Source organism: Berghia stephanieae, chromosome 2, assembly GCF_034508935.2.
Source record: "Berghia stephanieae isolate SIO BIC M18660-M18661 chromosome 2, UCSD_Bste_1.3, whole genome shotgun sequence".
Taxonomy (NCBI): Eukaryota; Metazoa; Mollusca; class Gastropoda; order Nudibranchia; family Aeolidiidae; genus Berghia; species Berghia stephanieae.
The window spans coordinates 91,592,101-91,612,158 of NC_088361.1; the positions used below are offsets into that span (position 1 = coordinate 91,592,101).

A 20,058-nucleotide genomic window follows, 5' to 3' on the forward strand; every position below is an offset into this window, starting at 1 on the left:
AGAGAGAGAGAGAGAGAGAGAGAGAGAATGAGAGAGAGAGAGAATGAGAGAGAGAGAGAGAGAATAAGTAGGAGTGAAATATCTGTTCAATGTTACAGTTATCATTTAACGTTATAACAAGTGTAACTAAATGACAAATTGCCATATATATGGAAAATAAAGATCTATTATTATTATTATTATTATAATCGATGTGTTTGGGTTTTTTAAAATATTCAGCAATACATGTTTATGAATTTATATAAATATATATATATATATATATATATATATATATATATATATATATATATATATATATTATGTGTGCGTGTGCGTGTGTGTGTGAAATAATAAGTGCTCTCTAGATTGCCATACTCGTAACTGTGAAGCGCTTGAATATGATCAATGCATCATTATCAACATCATCATCATCGTCATCATCATCATCATCATCATCATCATCATCATCATCATCATCATCATCATCGTTGTTGTTGTTATATATTAAATATTTATGACTTGAGTTACATGGAAATCCATGATAGGCTGGAATAACTGAAAGCATTGGATCTAGGTTACCAGTCACTGATTGTAATAATTATAATAATAATAATAATAATAATAATAATAATAATAATAATAATAATAATAATAATAATAATAATAATAATAATAATAATAATAATAAAATCATCAGCCACTCGGGAATTTAAAAATTGTGATCAAGCAGTAGACGTCTAGCTAAAAACAATAATTTAATCAAAGGGGGACCACAGTGTTTATCAATAAATTATGCTGACACAGTCACAGAGTTATGAAAGTGTGTGTATGGACTTCTTGGCTGACAGTATCACATAATACAATTTTTGTTTCTGTGGGCAGGGCTTCTGGTAAACTATTACAATGAGAGTTGAATGCATGCCAATTGCATTAAAATCATTAGCGGCAATTAAACTCGATTAAACAAATCAATTTGGTATTGGTAATCTGGTTTTCTGTAATGACTTTCATTCAAGTTTCAATTTAGAAAAGACGATTGTTTACATTTTTCCGAGGTATGTCTGTGGCCCATGATGCAATGTTTCTTTGGTCTAAATTTAGAAACACAACCACAACATAGTCACGTGACACATTCGTTAACTTATTTATTTTCTATCAGACATGAAGAAATGGCAGCTGGGGGAGACTGGGCATCGCTGCCCAGTGTTGTCCTTCAGGACATCTTTTCGAAACTGCAGCCCAAAGATAGGTTTTCTGCATCATCTACATGCCATAGGTGGAGAGAATACTTATTTATGCCCCAGTTTTGGAATGCAGCGTCTCTGAATTTAACTTGTCGGAGAGGCCGAGAAAGATCGAAGTTTCTTATTTCAAGATGTGCGAAATTTCTAAAAGAAGTCATTATTGAATTCGATTCTTCAAAGAATTTTCAAGTTTGGGACTGTTCTAGGATTTTGGACAATTTGTCAAGACATCGTCAGCTGGAGTGTTTATCTCTCAAGCCCTCCAGTTCATTTTTTGACGAATCCGATGGTAGCTTTGAGAGGTGAGCGCAATCATAATCCATCCTTGTTTACATAGCCTCGTTTTGAATCAATCAGCTGTGTTGATAAATAAAACGCAGAGTCAACTGCACTGATGTCTACCAAATATTATTTTGTATGAATTTGTGGTATCTTACTGATATCAGTCATCTTGCACTTTATTTAATTAAGATAATAACTTTATTGTCCGTGGCTTACAATTTGAACCCAACTGTTGCTCACAGACTCGTGGTGACTTGGACTAGACTAGAGTGTCTTGTCACAACTGTAGTCTACACTGTAGTACTTTAACTTTAAAGACAACTGCCACTACTCATCCCCAACTGTAGTGAATGAGAATGGCATATTATTATTATTATTATATTATTATTATTATTATTATTATTATTATTATTATTATTATTATTATTATTATTATTATTATTATTATTATTATTATTATATATTATTATTATTATTATTATTATTATTATTTTATTATTATGATTATTAACATTATTAATGGGCTTTCACTTTCAATTTCAATTTCGATTTCAACACTTCTACTTCTACTTCTAGTTATAGTTAGTCTAGGTCTTATCGTCTTATCAGAAATATGAAGTTAAGTAGGTTGTTTATAAGCTCAGAGTGTATCCGAACTTACAATAACAAGCACAGGTACCAAAGGGGACTACTACTACTACTACTACTACTACTACTACTACTACTACTACTACTACTACTACTACTACTACTACTACTACTATGACTGGGCAGGGAGGCACTTACTCTGTCTTCTATCCCGTTATAGCTGTTTTCCAACATGCTTTCTGTCTTTGTCTTGGAATGAGATTACTTCGATTTGTACTGGCCGTGGCCGGATACCCTAGCTGGGAGGGAAACAGTCAAATGTATAGTTATTGTTTTGGGAGATGATATTTTTTTCCTTGTAAATCATCTCTCTGTTATGTATTATTATATTTGTTATTTTGAATGTATAATGTAAGCATTTGAGTGTATTCCTCTTTGTTGGAGCTTGTGGTTGTGTCCAGATGAGACTTATATGTGATCTTAAACTAAGTACATTGGTGGTATGCTCTTAGAATCTACATCTGATCCCTATTTGTTCCCAGTTCCCCTGTGTCTTACTTTCTCACGGGTGCTTTAATTGTAATTCTATAACTTTTTACTATCCCATATTCTTCCTATTTACTGGCGCTGATATGACCTTAATGTGTTGCAAGCGCCGTAAAACCCTTAAAAACAAACAAACATACTACTACTACTACTACTACTACTACTACTACTACTACTACTACTACTACTACTACTTACTACGTATCACAAGCAGATCAGGTATCCAGACAAAGCAAATTATTCAGACTCTCCATGTCTCTAAATTGAAGACATAATTACAGCTACATGCTAAACTATCTCTCTCCATCAAAAGGAAATGGGAATATAAAATGTTTATATTATGATAATTCGCAGATGTGTGAGTGTGTGCGTGTGTGTGTGTGTGAGAGAGAGAGAGAGAGAGAGAGAGAGAGAGAGAGAGAGAGAGAGAGAGAGATGATGATGATGATGATGATGATGATATATTTTAAAAAACCCACTAATTTTTTAATGGGATACATATCTCTCGACAGAAGTCTAATCCTATATTTCTTTGGTTGCTTGAGGTTTCTTAAATCATCATATTCGTTTTGGTTTTAGATAAGTGTTTAATAAACAGCACTGATATGTTGAAATGACTCTCATCATGATTGCTACCAACATATGTTTCATTTTGACAATTTACTTATGTGCGATTATTCAAACTGAAAAATCAACGCATACCTATCAGATTAGTCAACAGTTTTAAAGTCTGGGACGCACAATAAGACCCGAAATAGGTCAGTGGGTTTGAACTAGTGATTAGGCTATTGACACTGATTGTATGTCTTCATGAAATTCCCTTTGCACACATTCTCCTTGCTCTATTGGAAAAGGGTGTTGAATTCAGAAAGTTTTCCTGGTGTTATTTTATTCTTTCCTTTTTTGGAAATGTCTGAAAATTATAAAATAGCAAATATTCAAATATTGCCTATATAATCCCATGCATTAAATGTACACTGTTCTTTCGTAAAGAGAGGATTAAAATACATAATGTAGATTGTTGAAAGTATGATGTTTACTGTGGATATACACTTATAAATGCAATATTTATATTTTTTCTGTCTTCTATTTTTCTTTACAGTTTCCTCGAATCTTTACAAGTCCTGATAAAAAGAAACAGACATATTTGCCACCTATCTTTGGGCTGCACTGAAATTCTGCTCAACCGGTCAGAACAGTTGATACACCTTCTCATCAAATATCACGCCCCTTTCTTACAGTCACTGCATTTGACAAGTGTTAAAGAAGACCCTGTTACTTACATTGCTCCACCATTGTCATTGGATGCAATATCATCCTCTGTTTGTCTGCAAGCTCTCAGCATTGATTATGATTTTCTTACACCACGATTGATGAGCTGTTTGGCCAGCAGGTCACCAACCGCCTGCTCTCTGAGAAGTTTGTGTGTCCACATACATCGTGTTGGTCCCAACAAACTGACTGACCACATGTGGAAGGGAATTGTTGATTCAAATCCACAACTAGAACTTACCATCAATCTTGTGCATTCGTTTAAAGGCCTCAATGCATTATTGGATATCCTTAAACCATCAATGCCACTTGCTCACTTAAGACAATATTTTTGTGGAGATATCAACGTTGCAGCCCTCAACCTTTTGAGCTTCCAGCATTGTAGCAGTTTGTATTCTCTGACCATCGTTGAAGCCATCGAGGATCAACCTATTGACTACACAACTCATGATGTGGAGGATCCATTTGTCATGTTAGCCTGGAGATGTACCAGATTGGAGTCTCTAAAACTCATTGGTAACATTTGAAAATTTGAGATTAAATTTGAACTCTGTTGCTTCTCATTATGCCAAATCATTTTCAATTTTCTATGGTTTAATTTACATTGGAATCCTGATAAATCCAAGACTGCTGGATCAGAAAGATTGGTTGACTTTAAGCAAGTTTGACTTTATCCATATATCAATAGAACATGTTTAGGCAAAGAATAGAAAATCTGGGACCAACAGGAAGTGTTGACTTTAAGTAGAAGTTGGCATCATGCAGATTCCACTGTATCTGTCAAGATGTGATACACATGCAGGCGGAACAAATTTTAACACCTTTTAATAGGTGTTGTTTTGTAAATGATCGGCTGCAGCACTTTAGTTTCATCATTACAGATTGCCAATCAGAATGTTGTTTTTGAATAAGTATTTGACTCAATTTATAGGAATGGACTCAATTAAAGTGATGATAATCTCTTCTTTGTTGATACATTGATTCACTGAAAAATCAGTATAGCTGAACATTATACCAAACATGTGGCAATTCTGTTTTCTTCTCCAAGAACAGAATATAACCAGTGGATCCAGTCGTGACAGCTTGACCTACGAGTATTTGGCCATTTTTGGGTTATGTTGTCGTTGGAGCATAAAAGGATTTACCTCTCTAAAATTTCTTTCATTCAATTTATTGACACCAAACAAATTTTATGAAAAGTTTTGTGTGCAACATAAAATTTCTTCTTTTTTTAAACATTCATCAGGTGTTTCCATGGATCAGAGAGACATTGTAGCCATATCCAGGTTGCGAAGTGGTCTTCGTGAACTAATTGTACCAATGTGTTGTGTGTTTTGGAACGAGGAAGATGAAGATTATTATGATGAGGAGGATGCACTTTATGATCTTCAAGATAAGGTAATTGTTTTTAAGTTGTAATTTTTCTTGACGGCCAGGAAGTATTATTTTTACATATAGTTGAATATATTTAAGGAATATCGGCAATTGTTGCTTTGTATTGGGATATAGTCACATAGTAGTCAGGATTCACAATGCCAGTTTTTATGAAAGGTTTATTTTATTTATTCTTGGCATTTAAACTACAAAATAATACCAGCAAAAATTTTATAAGTACGAATTCCTTTCACAAAGCCACAGTGACACAATAAATCAGGATACCTCCAAACCTACATTAACATTCTGAGATAACTACACCAATTATTAGGTTACAATTTTTGTAAACTCTACAAAGTCATCGATCAACATCTCCGACAACTCTTACATCAGCAAATATTAAGGGACTACAGTGTCCTATAATAGTGTAATAGACAAAAGAAAAATTAATAATATACTCCACAACCAAAATATAATGCAAAAGTATAATGCAAATGGGCTATTCAGATATAAAATTTTTGGATAATAAACGATTCTTGAACTCCTGCATTTGAAATGTCGAACAATTGGGGAAATGCACCGCTTTTTAAAAAATTACAAAAGATAATAGTAATAAGGATATCATTTTATTATAATTTTAAGTTTTCCTTGAGACCAGAAGTACAATAATCTATTTTCCTCAACCATATGTGTTGAGTCTTCTTGATCTTTTTATCAAAAATGTCTTTTGCTCACGGGACACCTTAGCTGCTTGTATCGAGTCATTGAGCAATGTTGAGACATTGACCTTCTCAAACAGGTAAAGTGCTGAAGTAGAATAGATGTTGAGATTCAATTTATAGTAAAGAAAATATGACACCTGGGCTAAGTTTTTCTGTTTTGATGAGTAACAAGGCAGGGAGCAGGTACTGGTGTGAAATAAAGACCTAAAAAGGTATGTATGAAACAGTGCCAGACAAAGAAGAAACTTAAATACAAGAAAAAAAAATCAGCTTGCCTGGACTGGTATTTTAATTTTTTATCTGCTGTGTCTGGCATTGTTTCATACACACCTTTTCAGATTTGTATGTTTTTATTGAGGGGAAATAGCATTTGTTTTTGTTTTTTAAAGAGCTGCGATACTTTCATAATGATTATTTTAAGTTATAATTCACTTTTAGGCACCTAGTTTACTCCTGTCATAATGATAATACCGAAATGAGACGTAGGTTACATAGATATATAGGTATATTAATTTTCTCATCATGATGCCTTATTATTACGTAAGATTGGTTTCCCCAAACATACCATGGCATGCCAGGTTTTCACTCCTTTAAGCATCTTGATTGGCAATTCGTCATTTATACAAGGAGAGGTGAAACACTAGTAGTGATGATTTTCGATAAGACAGACTGTCTCCCTTTACTGATCAGGATTAAAGATAAAATGTGTAATTGTTGATGAGGGATGACTTTCCTGTGATGTTGAATGACTGTATTATATATATATCTATGTTATATATATATAACATTATCAATTACAGCATTCCAAAAACGTAACATTAGTTTTACATTTCATTTTGTACTCTTAAAATACTAGATAATTAAGTCTCTTTAAGTTTATGACTATTTTGTAAGCATCTCAAAATAAAGACACATTTATTTGTGGATTTCAAATATAAAAGCTGTCTTGATCAGTTAAATGGTAACTGCTTTAATTGGAACGATTTTTGTGGATTTGTGCTGTTCCAGTTTAGTGGTTTTGAACGTAATATATTTCAAATTAATTAAGAAAAGTTGTTCTTTAACCAATTACGTGAGAAAAAGTTGTGTCTTTTAAATGGTTTTATATCCTTTCATTTTTTTATTTCCTATTTTGAAACATTAGGTATCACAAAGTTTTGGCCGGTCATGGAATTTATTGCCTGAATCTAACATGCCCCTGGCTGTGTTCTACTCGGATGCTGACGCAGATGAGGCTTACATAGATGACTTGTTGGAAGACCAATCGTGGAGGGGAAACACCTGAACTTATCAACAGCCCAGCAGACAAGTGTGAATATGACTGAAGTTCAACAAGAAATTTGGACATTGTCGAATTCCCGTTCATCTCTAGAACTAAAAGTGTGATAGATACTGGATGAAATTGCATAGGCTATGCTCAATGTCAATGAATATGGCAAAATTGACAACTCTTCTCTTTAAAAAACAAAAAACAAAAACAAACTACCCCATATTAAACGAACACATTTCAAAAGTATATTGAAAAATATTAAGATTGATTGATATGGTGGTGATTGAATCCAATGTAACGTTCACCATTTTGCTAATTAATGGGTACTGTAAATAGATACTATTATAAAGGTCCAAAACAAATAATTATAAATACAGCATTTTTCAATATTATTCTTGTTTCAAACATAGACTATTATTGGATATTTTGTGATAGTTGCTTGATGCATCCATGTTTAACAAGTGACAATTATTTTATTTTGTGTTTGTTTTTTTGTTTTTAAAAATTTTTGTTTTATTTTATTTCATTTTTTTTTTTTAGGGGTCAGTATATGAGAATAATCGAACAATGCTGACCAGTTAAAAGGAGAGGTGACCTAATGAAGACAGCTTTCCTGAATTATTTAAAAAAGTTTTCAATGATATTATGAAACAAAAGGACACGTATTGTTATCCTGCTGTGTTCAGATCTAATCAATAGATTCTTTGAATTTCAAATTGTCTCCAAACGTCCATTTCATATTTTTTTTATTTCTTGTAAAAAACCTTCAATGTCACTTTAATTTAGTTTGTATATTGTCACTCTCGTGATTCAAAGAATATTTCAACAAAGATCTTGAAACTTTTGATTGTTTTGAAGATTCAAAGACAAAATTATGTTTTACAATCAAATGGCACGCAGTTTATGTCATCTATTTTGAAAACACATTTGAAAATCATTCCTCTGCAATATGTACAGATTCCATATAGTTTGTTTATATTGATATGTAATTTGTATAGATCGAACACTTGACAGCAGTCAACACGCTATGGCAAACCCCTCCCCTTGTAATATGTTTTGTCGACTGCAATATGATGATATTTTGCCCAGCATGCAAGCCATCAAAAGAAACCCATGTGATACCTCATCGAGTGCCTATGAACTGTCAACCGAATTAAATTCTCAAGAAAGAGTTAACTTTTCGCAAGTGCAAGATACAGATGTGTTTTTACTAAAACAAAATTACATCTATCTGTTAATAAATAAAGACTCCTCAACACACATGCTGCTACATTTATACATAATCACATTCTGCTACTAATTTGCTGGATGTTTCACGAATTATTTCATTCTTTTTTCAATGAGTTTTGCTTACCTACGTTAATCAGGATCTGTGATATTTATTATTGTGATAAAAAAAAAGAGAATAACAGAAATCGCAGTGCATTCTTATTTGCCACAATTGTAAGCGTGCCAGATACAAAAAACAAAAACAAAAAACAACAAAAAAACATGAAGAAAACCACAAATGGCCTTTCAGAGTCAAGAGCTTGTATTTGTATGGCCATGATTTATACATTTTCTGATTGAACTAGTTCAGAAATTCACCACTTCATTCTTTTTATAACTCAATTTACATAAACTGTACAATGATAATTTTATCTGATGTCTATGAAAATAAATAACTCAAAAATATCCTAAACTCAATGATATCCAGTTTTTAAAATATTGTTCATCTGTGTTTGAAGACTGTTTCTTTTCATATCTTTTTCTAGTTTGTTAGTTCCACTTTTATTGCATTGTTGTTCGTTGTGATTTATATATACGATATGAAAAAATAAACAAGCAAAAACTAAGGAAACAAAACGCACACAATTTTCAGCCCAGTCCCCCTCATTTACAACCTCAATTTTAAAGGAAAAAACATAATATTATTAAATTGACTTTTTAAGAAAATTATTCTTTGAGAATAGATAGTTTATGAGGTATACTGAATACTTTGTATTTTTATCGGTTTATCAATTATTTTTGGCGAACACAATTTAAAAGTTTGTTGAAGAAGATGTTTTAACCTTTTTAAAAGTGTTACAGGTCACTATATTCAGGAAAGTTTAATGTAATTCCCTTTCAACTGAATGAAATTTCATTAATGGATGAGACTTCCATTTAAAAGTTAAAAAAAGTTCCTTCACGCATTTGTTTTCTGCTATCCAGTAGGTTCTTTTTCCTCTTTTATGTCTTATTCAATAACCTTCTTCAAGTATCTTTTTTAAATTCTGAGAAGAAAAGATTAGAGGAGGGAAAGATTTACATTAAAATGTTACCAAGTGTGGATATTTTAACTTTATAAAATTGTTTTGACAAATTAGATTTTTATTTTGATTTATTAGTATTATCACAATATTAATCAGTTTTTGTAATTTTATTAAACTACCTTTTATTTTTAATCCAGATTTAATTGTTCATGTAGGCATTGGTATGCGATAATTTATTTTGATGTGATGCTTAGATTTTTTTTCCTTAAATTTTTTATGTCAATGATTTTAACTTCTCTGAGTGAGGAATTCAGATTGTGAGTTTTAATTTTTCAAGTTCATGTTCTATTTCTTAGGGTTATTTCCCCTTTATGGTTTGATTGTGATAATATCAACCTTTTTGAAGTTTAAAATCTCTTTTTTAATTTTTTTTCGCCATTTAGATGAGGGATTAACCTTTCTATCAACTTGATAATTTGCTATAAATTAAATTTATACATGAAAAATGATTCTTTTTCATGAACTTTTCAGCAATTATTTCGATTGGAGTCTCCCGTTTTTGTTTTTTTTTCAGCGGAGATGCCACATTTGATAATGTTTAGGGCCATAATTGTTTGTTTCAAGTGAGGTACTTTAGAGATTTACATCTCATCGTTCATGGAGATACCAAGCTGCTAGAAATTGTGGAATGTATAAAGTAATGAAATAAAATGAATTTAATAGCTCAGAGAAAAGACTAAAATACCAAACTGTTTGAAACACAGAATATTTCAGGCTCAAAACTCTTCTTCAGCCAATAATAAAAACAATAGAAACATTAATACATCTTTTTAATTCCATACAGATGCTGAAAAGTATTTCACATGTTTGCGGGTGGTTGGATGGGAGCATCACCCTTGAATCATATACCTATGATGTTCGCATGGGTGTACGATCCGATAGTGATGTCGTTTCTTCTTCTCTTTACTAGCCTATCCTGCTTCTTTGGTTTGTGATTGTATTTTTGACAGGGGATTTTTTTTTTCTGTAAATCTTCTGCCTGTTTGTTCTTGGTTATTTATAATTTAGCTTATGATATCTTTAGGTTATGATTTTGATTTACATTTATACTATTTTTGTTAGATTGCTTGTTTTTTTGTTTCAGCGGTCTCTCATATAACCTCAATTGTGTTGGAAGAGACCGAAAGCAACAAACAAACAAACAAAATTTCACATGTTTTGTTGGCTAGTAAATCTACAGATCGTACAGTGTTGGTATTTTGCTCTTTTTGTAAGCCTTTATATTCAGTTTTCTTCATTACTTTTTACTTGTCGTTCATGAAATTTTTCTCAGCATCGTCCCTTTTTTCCCTAAAGATACTGTCATTGACAAATTTGTGCTGGAAAGTAAACTTTTAATCATAAATATCAGCTTTTTGCTGTTTATTCGGCAGAGAGAATATAATTTGTTCTATAAGTAAAAAACGAAAAGTTCATATTTCTCATTATTTTATGTTTAATAGCTTTATTTCTCATGACGCTCATAATTGCCATAATACAAGGCTGCCTATTTTCTGCATATTATTGAATTCAGTATTTGAAAAAAAACCCAAAAAACTTCTGTTTATTTCCCAATCACCTCACCTGCTGAACGGAAAAGGGTTAGTATTTACTGTCTTTTTTTTTACTGAAGTTCTATTTTCTGATAAGGGTCGGTCGATGTGTTTATGTAAAAATTCAGCAAATGTTTTCCTCCTGAATCGACAACCCTGATAATAGTCTACCGTTTTGAGGCCGTGGGTTACATATGATTTGTGTTTAATGTTATTTGTAGTTTAAATGGCGTTGGAGTTTGTACTGATTCCCATAACCATTTCTTTTGCTTTCTGATTCCTTGTTTTTTAAATGTTATCCAATCAATTAATGGTGTAAACATTTTCCAGTTACTTTTGTCTGTTTAATATACCTTTCAATTTGTTTCCTGTTTGGTCTTGATTTTTAACTTACATCGTTGTTACTCTTTTTTTTCCATTTGAGTTACAATTTAAGATCATTGCTGTCTATATTAAAACAAGAGCAATTATTTATGTGTGATAATATTGATTTGATTTTAATCTATCTACTTGAATACGCATTCATACCATTCCAATTATGATTTTAGAGACAAAAACGATTTCAAAATCCAATGAGCATACATCATAGAGGAGCCAACAGCTATCATGATTGTGTTGAATGATATATCAATTTTTTGTTTGTTCTGTTTTGTCTTTTTAAGAAAAATAATCATGCTTTTGTATTTGGTCAACAAAACGAGGAAAGCGATTCAATGTAATTAATATCCCAATTTTTCCCATTCTGTTGGTTACTTATATAGTTTCATCACATTAATAATCTGTTTAAGTAAGGAGATATAACACCAAAAGTGATAGTAATTCATAATTTGACTTCAGCACGGTGATCTTGGACAGAACACAAGGGCTTTCAGCTGTATGAAGACAAAATGTTTGTAGAGCTCGCTGTGAAAAATGGAAGTGTGATCTGATTAAAACGTTTATTCAGTTTAATGGATGATGATTTGTAGAATGAAGGGCACGTTCTTCATTGTTTGTATTGTGTGCCCCAGAGCTCAGATAGATTAAGTATTTTTATTATACTTAGTTAAGAAGAATGAGTATAGCAGAATTAATTATTTTTATGCTTAGTTAAAAAGATTGAGTATGGCAGAATGTACAGAACTGCCAGTCATACAAATATATATATATATATATATATATATATATATACACACACACACACACAGATTTTTAGGGGACCAAATTTGGTCTTATTCGATTCTTTATTTTTTCTCTCCTTTAGATTTGAAATTTTAAACAAAGTTAAAATCAATTTAAAAAGATAAAATTTATTTATTTATATATATGTGAAAAGCTCTAGGGAAATGGGCCATATGCCACTGGAAGTACATTTAAGATATGGCGAATACAATATATTTGAGAACTTTCTGATGAAAATTGAGATGTTCCAATTATATGATAGTTTGTCCATTTCTGCGTAATTTCACTTGATTTTAAAGTTAAATTTACTCTTTAAATATTTTAATTCTATGGTTGCTTTAAACATTGAAATGTTGTTTAGTAAACTTTGAAGCCATTTATTATCAAAACAAATAAAAAAGAAATTAATGAAGCAAGCGCTAAAATATGTTTCAGAGCTCAGATAGATTATTATTTACGTGTTTTGTTGAAAAGAATGAGAGCGTTTGCAAATTAATGCTGAGAATAGTAAAGTTTAAGTTTGAGATGCCAACTTTTTATCGAAAGTCGAAATTGTGTTCCATGGATCTGACTTGTCGATTTTATTTCGTCTAGCAATATAATAGATTTTCCCTTTTACCCTTCATTGTAAATGTCACAATCATCATGGGATAAGTTTTGCTTTAATAATGTATGGAAAAGAAAAATTATAACTTGACAATAGTAATTCGTCTTGAGCCAATACCTCATGTAGTCTTCTTGGTGTTGTTGTTTTCTAACAAGAAAATTGAACATTATGAAATGAACAAGTTCTTTACAGGTTTATATTGATTTTAAAAATTTGTATTTATGAACTGATGTCGGTGATGATTTTATTAAATGGGTACTTTTCTACAGTACTCTGAAAATATATGCTTAAAAAATTTGGCCAGAAAACTTGTCCTTCAAATATTGACAGATTAAAATTACTCTAATCTTGGCAAAAGCTTTCACGCCTGGGACTTGGTGATGTCCCAGGCTTGAGAGCTTATGCTAAGATAAGGGTCATTTTAATCTATTGATATTTGAAGGACAAGTTTTCTTGCCAATTTTTTAAAAAACATGCTTTTTTCGGATTACAGCAGTATTGGTAGTGATAATTATAAAAATCATAATTCCAATACTACTACCAATATGAGTATAAATAATTAATATTGTGATAGAAATATGCTATTCACATATGTATATTATTCTGAAATCGTATAAGGCCTAGATTAAACTTTGAGAAAATAACAGTTGTAAACTCTCACTCACTCTCATTGGAAGGAAAATAAATCTCCAGATCTGTAGAGACAGAAATTCTACATTTCACCCTCTGTTTTGTTTTGTTATATTTTTATATAGCATGATGAGTATTGCATAGCTTTGATCTACAATTCCACCCTAGACACTTCAAAATACCACAGCTTTTATTTACTACTTTTACGCACCAGGACGAAATTCAATCCTATCTCCAGCTGTTAAATATTTTGTAAAAATCCAACTTATACATACAAATGGTAATTTTCAACAAATTTTATAAAATTGCATGTAAAATGACTTTCCCAAAAGCAGACTGCAGGGCTTCATCAATCTTCACATATATCCTATAGATGAATTTCATGTGTCAAATTTTGACAATTTTAGTTTAGTCAGTATAGCAGAATTCTTCTATGTGACGTTGTCATTCATTTTTTTTGCAATTTACTCAGAGACTGCATTGTATGTTGCTTCAAAGTTTTAACATCTTTATACAATGCTTTCACATCTAAGTTGGGACATAATTTTATTTATAGAGACATTTATGATAGGTAACATCCAAGCAGAGGTGTAAAACAACCAAAGAGGCATTGAAACTCAAGGAATGAAGCTTACTAAGAGTTATTCGCCGGGTTTAAATGCCATGTTTCGTTTAGTAATTTTTCAAAGTAAAGACTAAAGTAGTAGGTTTCATCAAGTTGTTTGAAATACGGTGTGTTAAACATGGCAATACAGTTATAACACAGATTCCAAGACAGTACACAAATTATTTGTTTGTGGTACAGAAGAAAATTTTGCATTTTCTGTACAAAGCTACACAGAGTCTTGGTGAAGTCAGAGTATTGCCAATTCCAAATTTTGAATTCTCACTGTATAGCTATGTTACAATGTTTTATCAAATGTGTTGTTTTTAGACTATATAATATATTATTAGGATTCATTGCCTTAGCTTGCATGCTCCTATGGTGGAATATTAATAACCATTTAGAATTAAGTATAAGTCAGCTAATCCAGGCCTCCGGATGTCATCCTTTATTTAAATTTAATTTCATTTGCCTTAGGAATGAGGTGGAATGTTTGGGTCAATGGAAATAAATGTTATTGTTACTGATGAGACGGTGGGTTTTATCAAGTAGATTGTAGTACAGACAACAGACCCCCCCCCCCCCCCCCCACTTGACTTTATATATATATATATATATATATATATATATATAATATATATATATATATATATATTAAACCCGTAAAATCCTTTAAAATAAACAAATGAATATTGATTTGTCATTTTAAAATAACAAAAGACATATAAATAAGGGTGAAAGTCATGCAATTTGGGTTTATAGAGATTTTATTTTGTCTTCAAATTTCGAATTTTATTTAAAAGATGTTGAAAATACAGATTTCTGGTAAGTTGCCTGTGGTAGGTCTGAATCCATTTGATCGATTGCTTTGCTTTTCCAATGATCACTAATTGTCGCTTTCTTTGCTGATGAAAACTTTTGAAAATTAAATATGAAATCAGTTGCCATAAAATGTTATTTAAGATACTGACATGTGTTGAAAAATATTCATAATTTGTATATGATGATTTGATTTTGGAATGATTATAATGACATTCAATTTTGGTTGCCTATCGCTTTTTAACTAAAAATGAAATGGAAGGACCTCAGGGGAAAAGGGAACAAGTCACAAAATCACAATTTATGAGTTATGCCACTTAGCATACTGTCAAAGTTTAATATGAAAATATTAATTAATTGAAGAAGGGCACCAATATGATGATAAAAAGAGGAGACCCCCCCCCCCCCCCCCCCCCCAAAAAAAAAAAAAGAAGAAAAAAAAAAAAACCAACAAAAACAAAAACAACAAAATTACATAGAGTAAAGGACTTCAAAATTTTAAGATTGTGTCTTCTCAAAACAGGTTCAGTATGACATGTTTCTTTTTTCCCCTGTTGCCTTCATTTATTCAATAAGGTGTCGTTTTGTCTTTAGATCTTTCCATTATGCATTTTTGTAAATTCAATCAACCATCTCTCCGTGCGTATCACACCAAGCCTGTTTAAAATTTGCCTTTTTTCCCCCATACTTTTCTCTCATGGGCAGACACGCTTCATTATTTTCACAAACTCACGAGATAGATATGCTGACTTTTATAAGCACACGGAGGACATATATGCGCGCGTGCACACACACACACACACACACACACACATACATGCACACAGACACACACACACACACACACATACACAACACATACCTGTTCATAAGGTTGAGAGTTTCCTGTCGTTGTCTTGGAATGAGATTTTGTCTTGACCCTGGGTGGAGTTCCTTGGCTGGGAGGGAAACAGTCGATTGTATAGTTATGATTTTGGGAGATGATATTTATTTCCTTGTAAATCATCTCTCTGTTATGCATTGAATTATATTTAGTTTACATATTATATTATTTGATTTGTATACATTTGAGTGTATTCCTCTTAGTTGGGACCTGTGCTTGTGTCTGGATGAGACTTTTAGATGATCTCAAACTAAGTACTTTGATAGTGTGCTCTTGGAATCTACATCTGTTCCCTATTTGAACCAATTCCCCTTTGTCCCACCTTTTCTTTTGTGCTTTAATTGTAATTCTATAACTTTTTACTATCCCATTTTCTTCCTTTTTACTGGCGCTGATATGACCTTAATGTGTTGCAAGCGCCGTAAAACCCTTAAAAACAAAACAAAAACAAAACAATGGGGTTCCTGACCTCCCATAGTTGGCAGGAAGGTACATACTGTGTCTCTATCTCCTTATATCTGTTTTCCAACGTGCTTTCTGTCTTTGTCTTGGAATGAGATTACTTGGTTTTGTCCTGGCCCTGGCCGGAGTCCAAGCTGGGAGGGAAACAGTCAAATACATAGTTATTATTTTGGGAGATGATATCTTTATCTTTGTAAATCATCTCTCTGTTATGTATTATTATATTTGTTATTTTGAATTTATAATGTAAGCATTTGAGTGTATTCCTCTTTGTTGGATTTTGTGCTTGTGTCCGGATGAGACGTATAGGTGGTCTCAAACTAAGTACTTTGATAGTGTGCTCTGGGAATCTACATCTGATCCCTATTTGTTCCCAGTTCCCCTATGTCTTACTTTTTCTTGGGTGCTTTATTTGTAATTCTAGAACTTTTTACTTTACCATTTTCTTCCTTTTTACTGGCGCTGATATAACCTAAATGTGTTGCAAGCGCCGTAAAACCCTTAAAAACAAAAACATACAATGCATGTGTTTGAGTCACCCTTTAAGTTGGTCTCAAACTCACAAGTATATACATTGCTCTTTGGATCTGTATACGTTCCCTTTTTTATTGAACAAGTCTTATTTTTAGCTTTAATTTGGGTATTTTTAAGTCTAAATTATGTCCGGGAGATCTTCTTGTCTCTGAAAAAAAAATTATAGCACTACAAATTTAGGCTCCATCGGCAGCAAGATTAAATTATATCAATTTTTTTTTAATGGGGGAAATTGGTTCCGGAGCACCAAATTTTAGAATTTTGAAACGTTACATAATCTTTTGCTGAGGGCAAATTGACCATTTATATAAGTGAACATTGACAAAATTCTTGTTCATAATGCTTACAAATTTTAAAAAATGAATGCAGGCAGGTTTGGTCTGATTGTTATATTTTGACCATTTTAATGTCATATTTCTTGCAGAGGCAAAGTGGCTGAGTGGTTAAGGCATTGCACTCTGGGCCAAAAGCTCGCCCTGGTTTGAGCCCCACTTTTTGTTTTTCTTGGGCAAAGTTATTTACCCTCAATTTGCACATCTTGGACAACATGTGTAATTCCTATTGACATCAGATATTTGTTGGATGATTTATCTATAATCCGTCATGAAATATCTAGGCGACAGCATTGTCATCTAACGATGCCACCCACACGGAAGGGGAAATTTTTTATAAAAAAAAATTCTTGCTGTCTCTGAATATTCTTAATATGTCGCAAATGTCATATACTTTAAAAACAAACATACATGCACACAATACAATATTTATATATACAGATATACACAGTTACACTTACACACAAACATTATTACTATAAAATTGTATTGAAAGCATACTTAATTTTAAACTGAACTGGTAACTTTGTCCTAGTTCTTACAATCAGGTCTTTTGCTTCTCTAAAAAAATTGTAATTTATTATTTCATGTACTTTGATTAAGCTCTTATGAGCTTTTTATTTCAATGTTGAACTTTGCTCAACTGTCAGTACCTCCAGACTATAGTCACTGGTAATAATATATAATCAGGTGACAAATATACGAAATATATTTCTTGTATGTAGGAAATTTCAACAGCTCTTTTATTAATACATCTCCCTCTATATGGCGAACGTGACCTTGATTTATAAGTTAGTTATACAGTACTTTCCGTTTTTTATTATATTATTCTGATATAGGCAGTTATACTTTCCGTATATTTATTATGATATTCTTAAATATAACAGTTATGCTTTCCGTTTTTTATTATATTATTCTGAAATAGAACTAGATACTAATTCAATACATTATGTGGTTACATTTCTTTCTTAATGGAGCGTTTTTATCGCCAAATCTTTAAAATTTCTCTTAAATGACTGCGTCTACTTTTTGATTATCTTTAATTAGTTAAAATGTAGTTAAAGTTAGTTAAAAAGCTGGAAAAGAGAACAGACAAATGGAATGGAAACTTCAATTTAATTAACAAAGCAATATTATGATATATACGTTTTGGGTTACCCCTTAACTTGTAGGACGATACATGATGCGCTGTTCGCTGTCAATGGTCGGGTACACATTTTACACCTGTGTGATGGGAGAATGTCAGTAAAATGTATTTTCCAATAACTCAACTTCGTGCCACTAAACACGTGATTCAAACCTTGGAGCTACAGGTCAGAAGACCACACAAAGCGGCAAAGTAGACCTTTACAAACCTGTATTTCTTTGAAAAGTCATTTTTTTTTCTCCTTATGTATTTTTTTTCTCTAGAAATGCATATTGATTTTAAATTACACTCTTTTTATAATATGATATTAAAACTCGTTTTTTGTTGTTGTTTTTTTACTTCAAAATTTATTTATTACAACTGAATCTTTGGTGACATTTTAAAAAATTGTTTGATATTTAACCAGTTATCTCCCGTACTATGGATAAATACGTATTTAAAAATTTGGCAAGAAAATGAGTTCAAATATCAATCGATTTAAACGACTTCATTTTGGCAAAGTGATATAGTACCATATTTTGAGAGATGATATTTTTTTCCTTGTAAATCATCACTCTTTTACTGTTATGTTTTATTATCATTATTAGTTTTGAATAATGTACTTTGTAATATTGTACTTTGTAAACATTTTAGTGTATCCTTCATAGTGGGATCCTCTGATTGTGTATGGATACGACTTTTTTTTTAAGGTGAAGTCAACATTTTCACATTGATGGATTGCTCATGAAATCTTCTATTCCATACTTGACCCAGTACCTTTTTGTCTCCCTTTTTTTTCTCGACGTTTTCAACATCATCATATCTACAGCTTTCCTCTATCATCTTCCTTTTTACTGGTGGTGTGAAATGGCCTAATACTGTCGCAAGCGACGTAAAATCCTTAAAACCAAAAAACATAGGGTTGTGTTTATGCATTTTCGGCTTTAAAATAATGACGCATCAACTCTTATTCCCACTATGTATTATAATTTATGATATTATGCGATAATCATTGTTATTTTCTTATTTTAATCATTGCTTGTAGGCAACGGAAAATTCCATTTTGTTAGTGTTATGATTTTCTCGGATTTTCTTTTCTGACACCCCCCCCCCCCTCACACACACACACCCCTGTAAGACCTGGCGGAAAGTACTTTGTGATAGATTAGCGTCCTTTCCAAAGGGAAGCAAGCAATCCCGGCTCCATTGGCGTAACGGCATAGAAACCGTCCCTATTCCTTTTGTTATTGTCATAGTCTTAGTTATAATTATTTTTACGTGTGTGTATTGTTGATATTTTAAGAGGATAAGATATAGATTTTCTTGTTATATACACAGATAAAGCGTGGGTTGAATATTACAATGAAGTGTTCGTTTCGGCGATGGTCAAAGCTTAAGTTATGTCAAGATTTCAGTGTTCTCATAGTCTTATATTTTGTCCGCTGTCATTCTGATCTTGTCCTCTTTGTCCAACACATAATATTATATACAATCACTCATAAAAATCAATACGTCCATAATCCGCTTTTAAGCAAAATCTTTAAAAAATGCTTTTACGGAATCGCCTTTCAGAATGTCCATAAATTATTATACTTTTCATTACCCTTTTATTTCAAACTACTTTTTAAACGTAAATTTTATTGTAGATGTCATCTGTGGCTGGTTTAATTTATGCGTTTTACACTGTACCATTGGAAAAGCGGGATATACATAAATTTCATTATTGTAATCAGTATTAGTCAAATGATGAACTATTTGGTGGATAATACCTTACGTATTCCCTCTAGACGTTAA

The 20,058-nt window shown here is 31.9% G+C and overlaps 1 protein-coding gene across 1 annotated transcript; it reads left to right on the plus strand.

Annotated features, from left to right (window-relative positions):
- The first annotated feature begins 782 nt into the window (after positions 1 to 782).
- On the plus strand, positions 783 to 8,961 carry LOC144965837 (F-box only protein 33-like). Its single transcript, XM_078901610.1, has 4 exons — positions 783 to 1,528; positions 3,745 to 4,430; positions 5,161 to 5,312; positions 7,155 to 8,961. Exons 1-4 carry the CDS (start codon positions 1,053 to 1,055, stop codon positions 7,293 to 7,295), a joined length of 1,455 nt encoding a protein of 484 aa, XP_078757736.1. The 5' UTR covers positions 783 to 1,052; the 3' UTR covers positions 7,296 to 8,961.
- Positions 8,962 to 20,058: the final 11,097 nt, after the last annotated feature.

Bases quoted from the DNA above. Each gene is read 5' to 3' on its own strand.
- LOC144965837 (XM_078901610.1), top strand. From the start codon at position 1,053: ATGATGCAATGTTTCTTTGGTCTAAATTTAGAAACACAACCACAACAT. The intron at 1,529-3,744 runs GTGAGCGCAATC...TTTTCTTTACAG, and splicing joins TCCGATGGTAGCTTTGAGAG to TTTCCTCGAATCTTTACAAG. The intron at 5,313-7,154 runs GTAATTGTTTTT...TTGAAACATTAG, and splicing joins TTTATGATCTTCAAGATAAG to GTATCACAAAGTTTTGGCCG.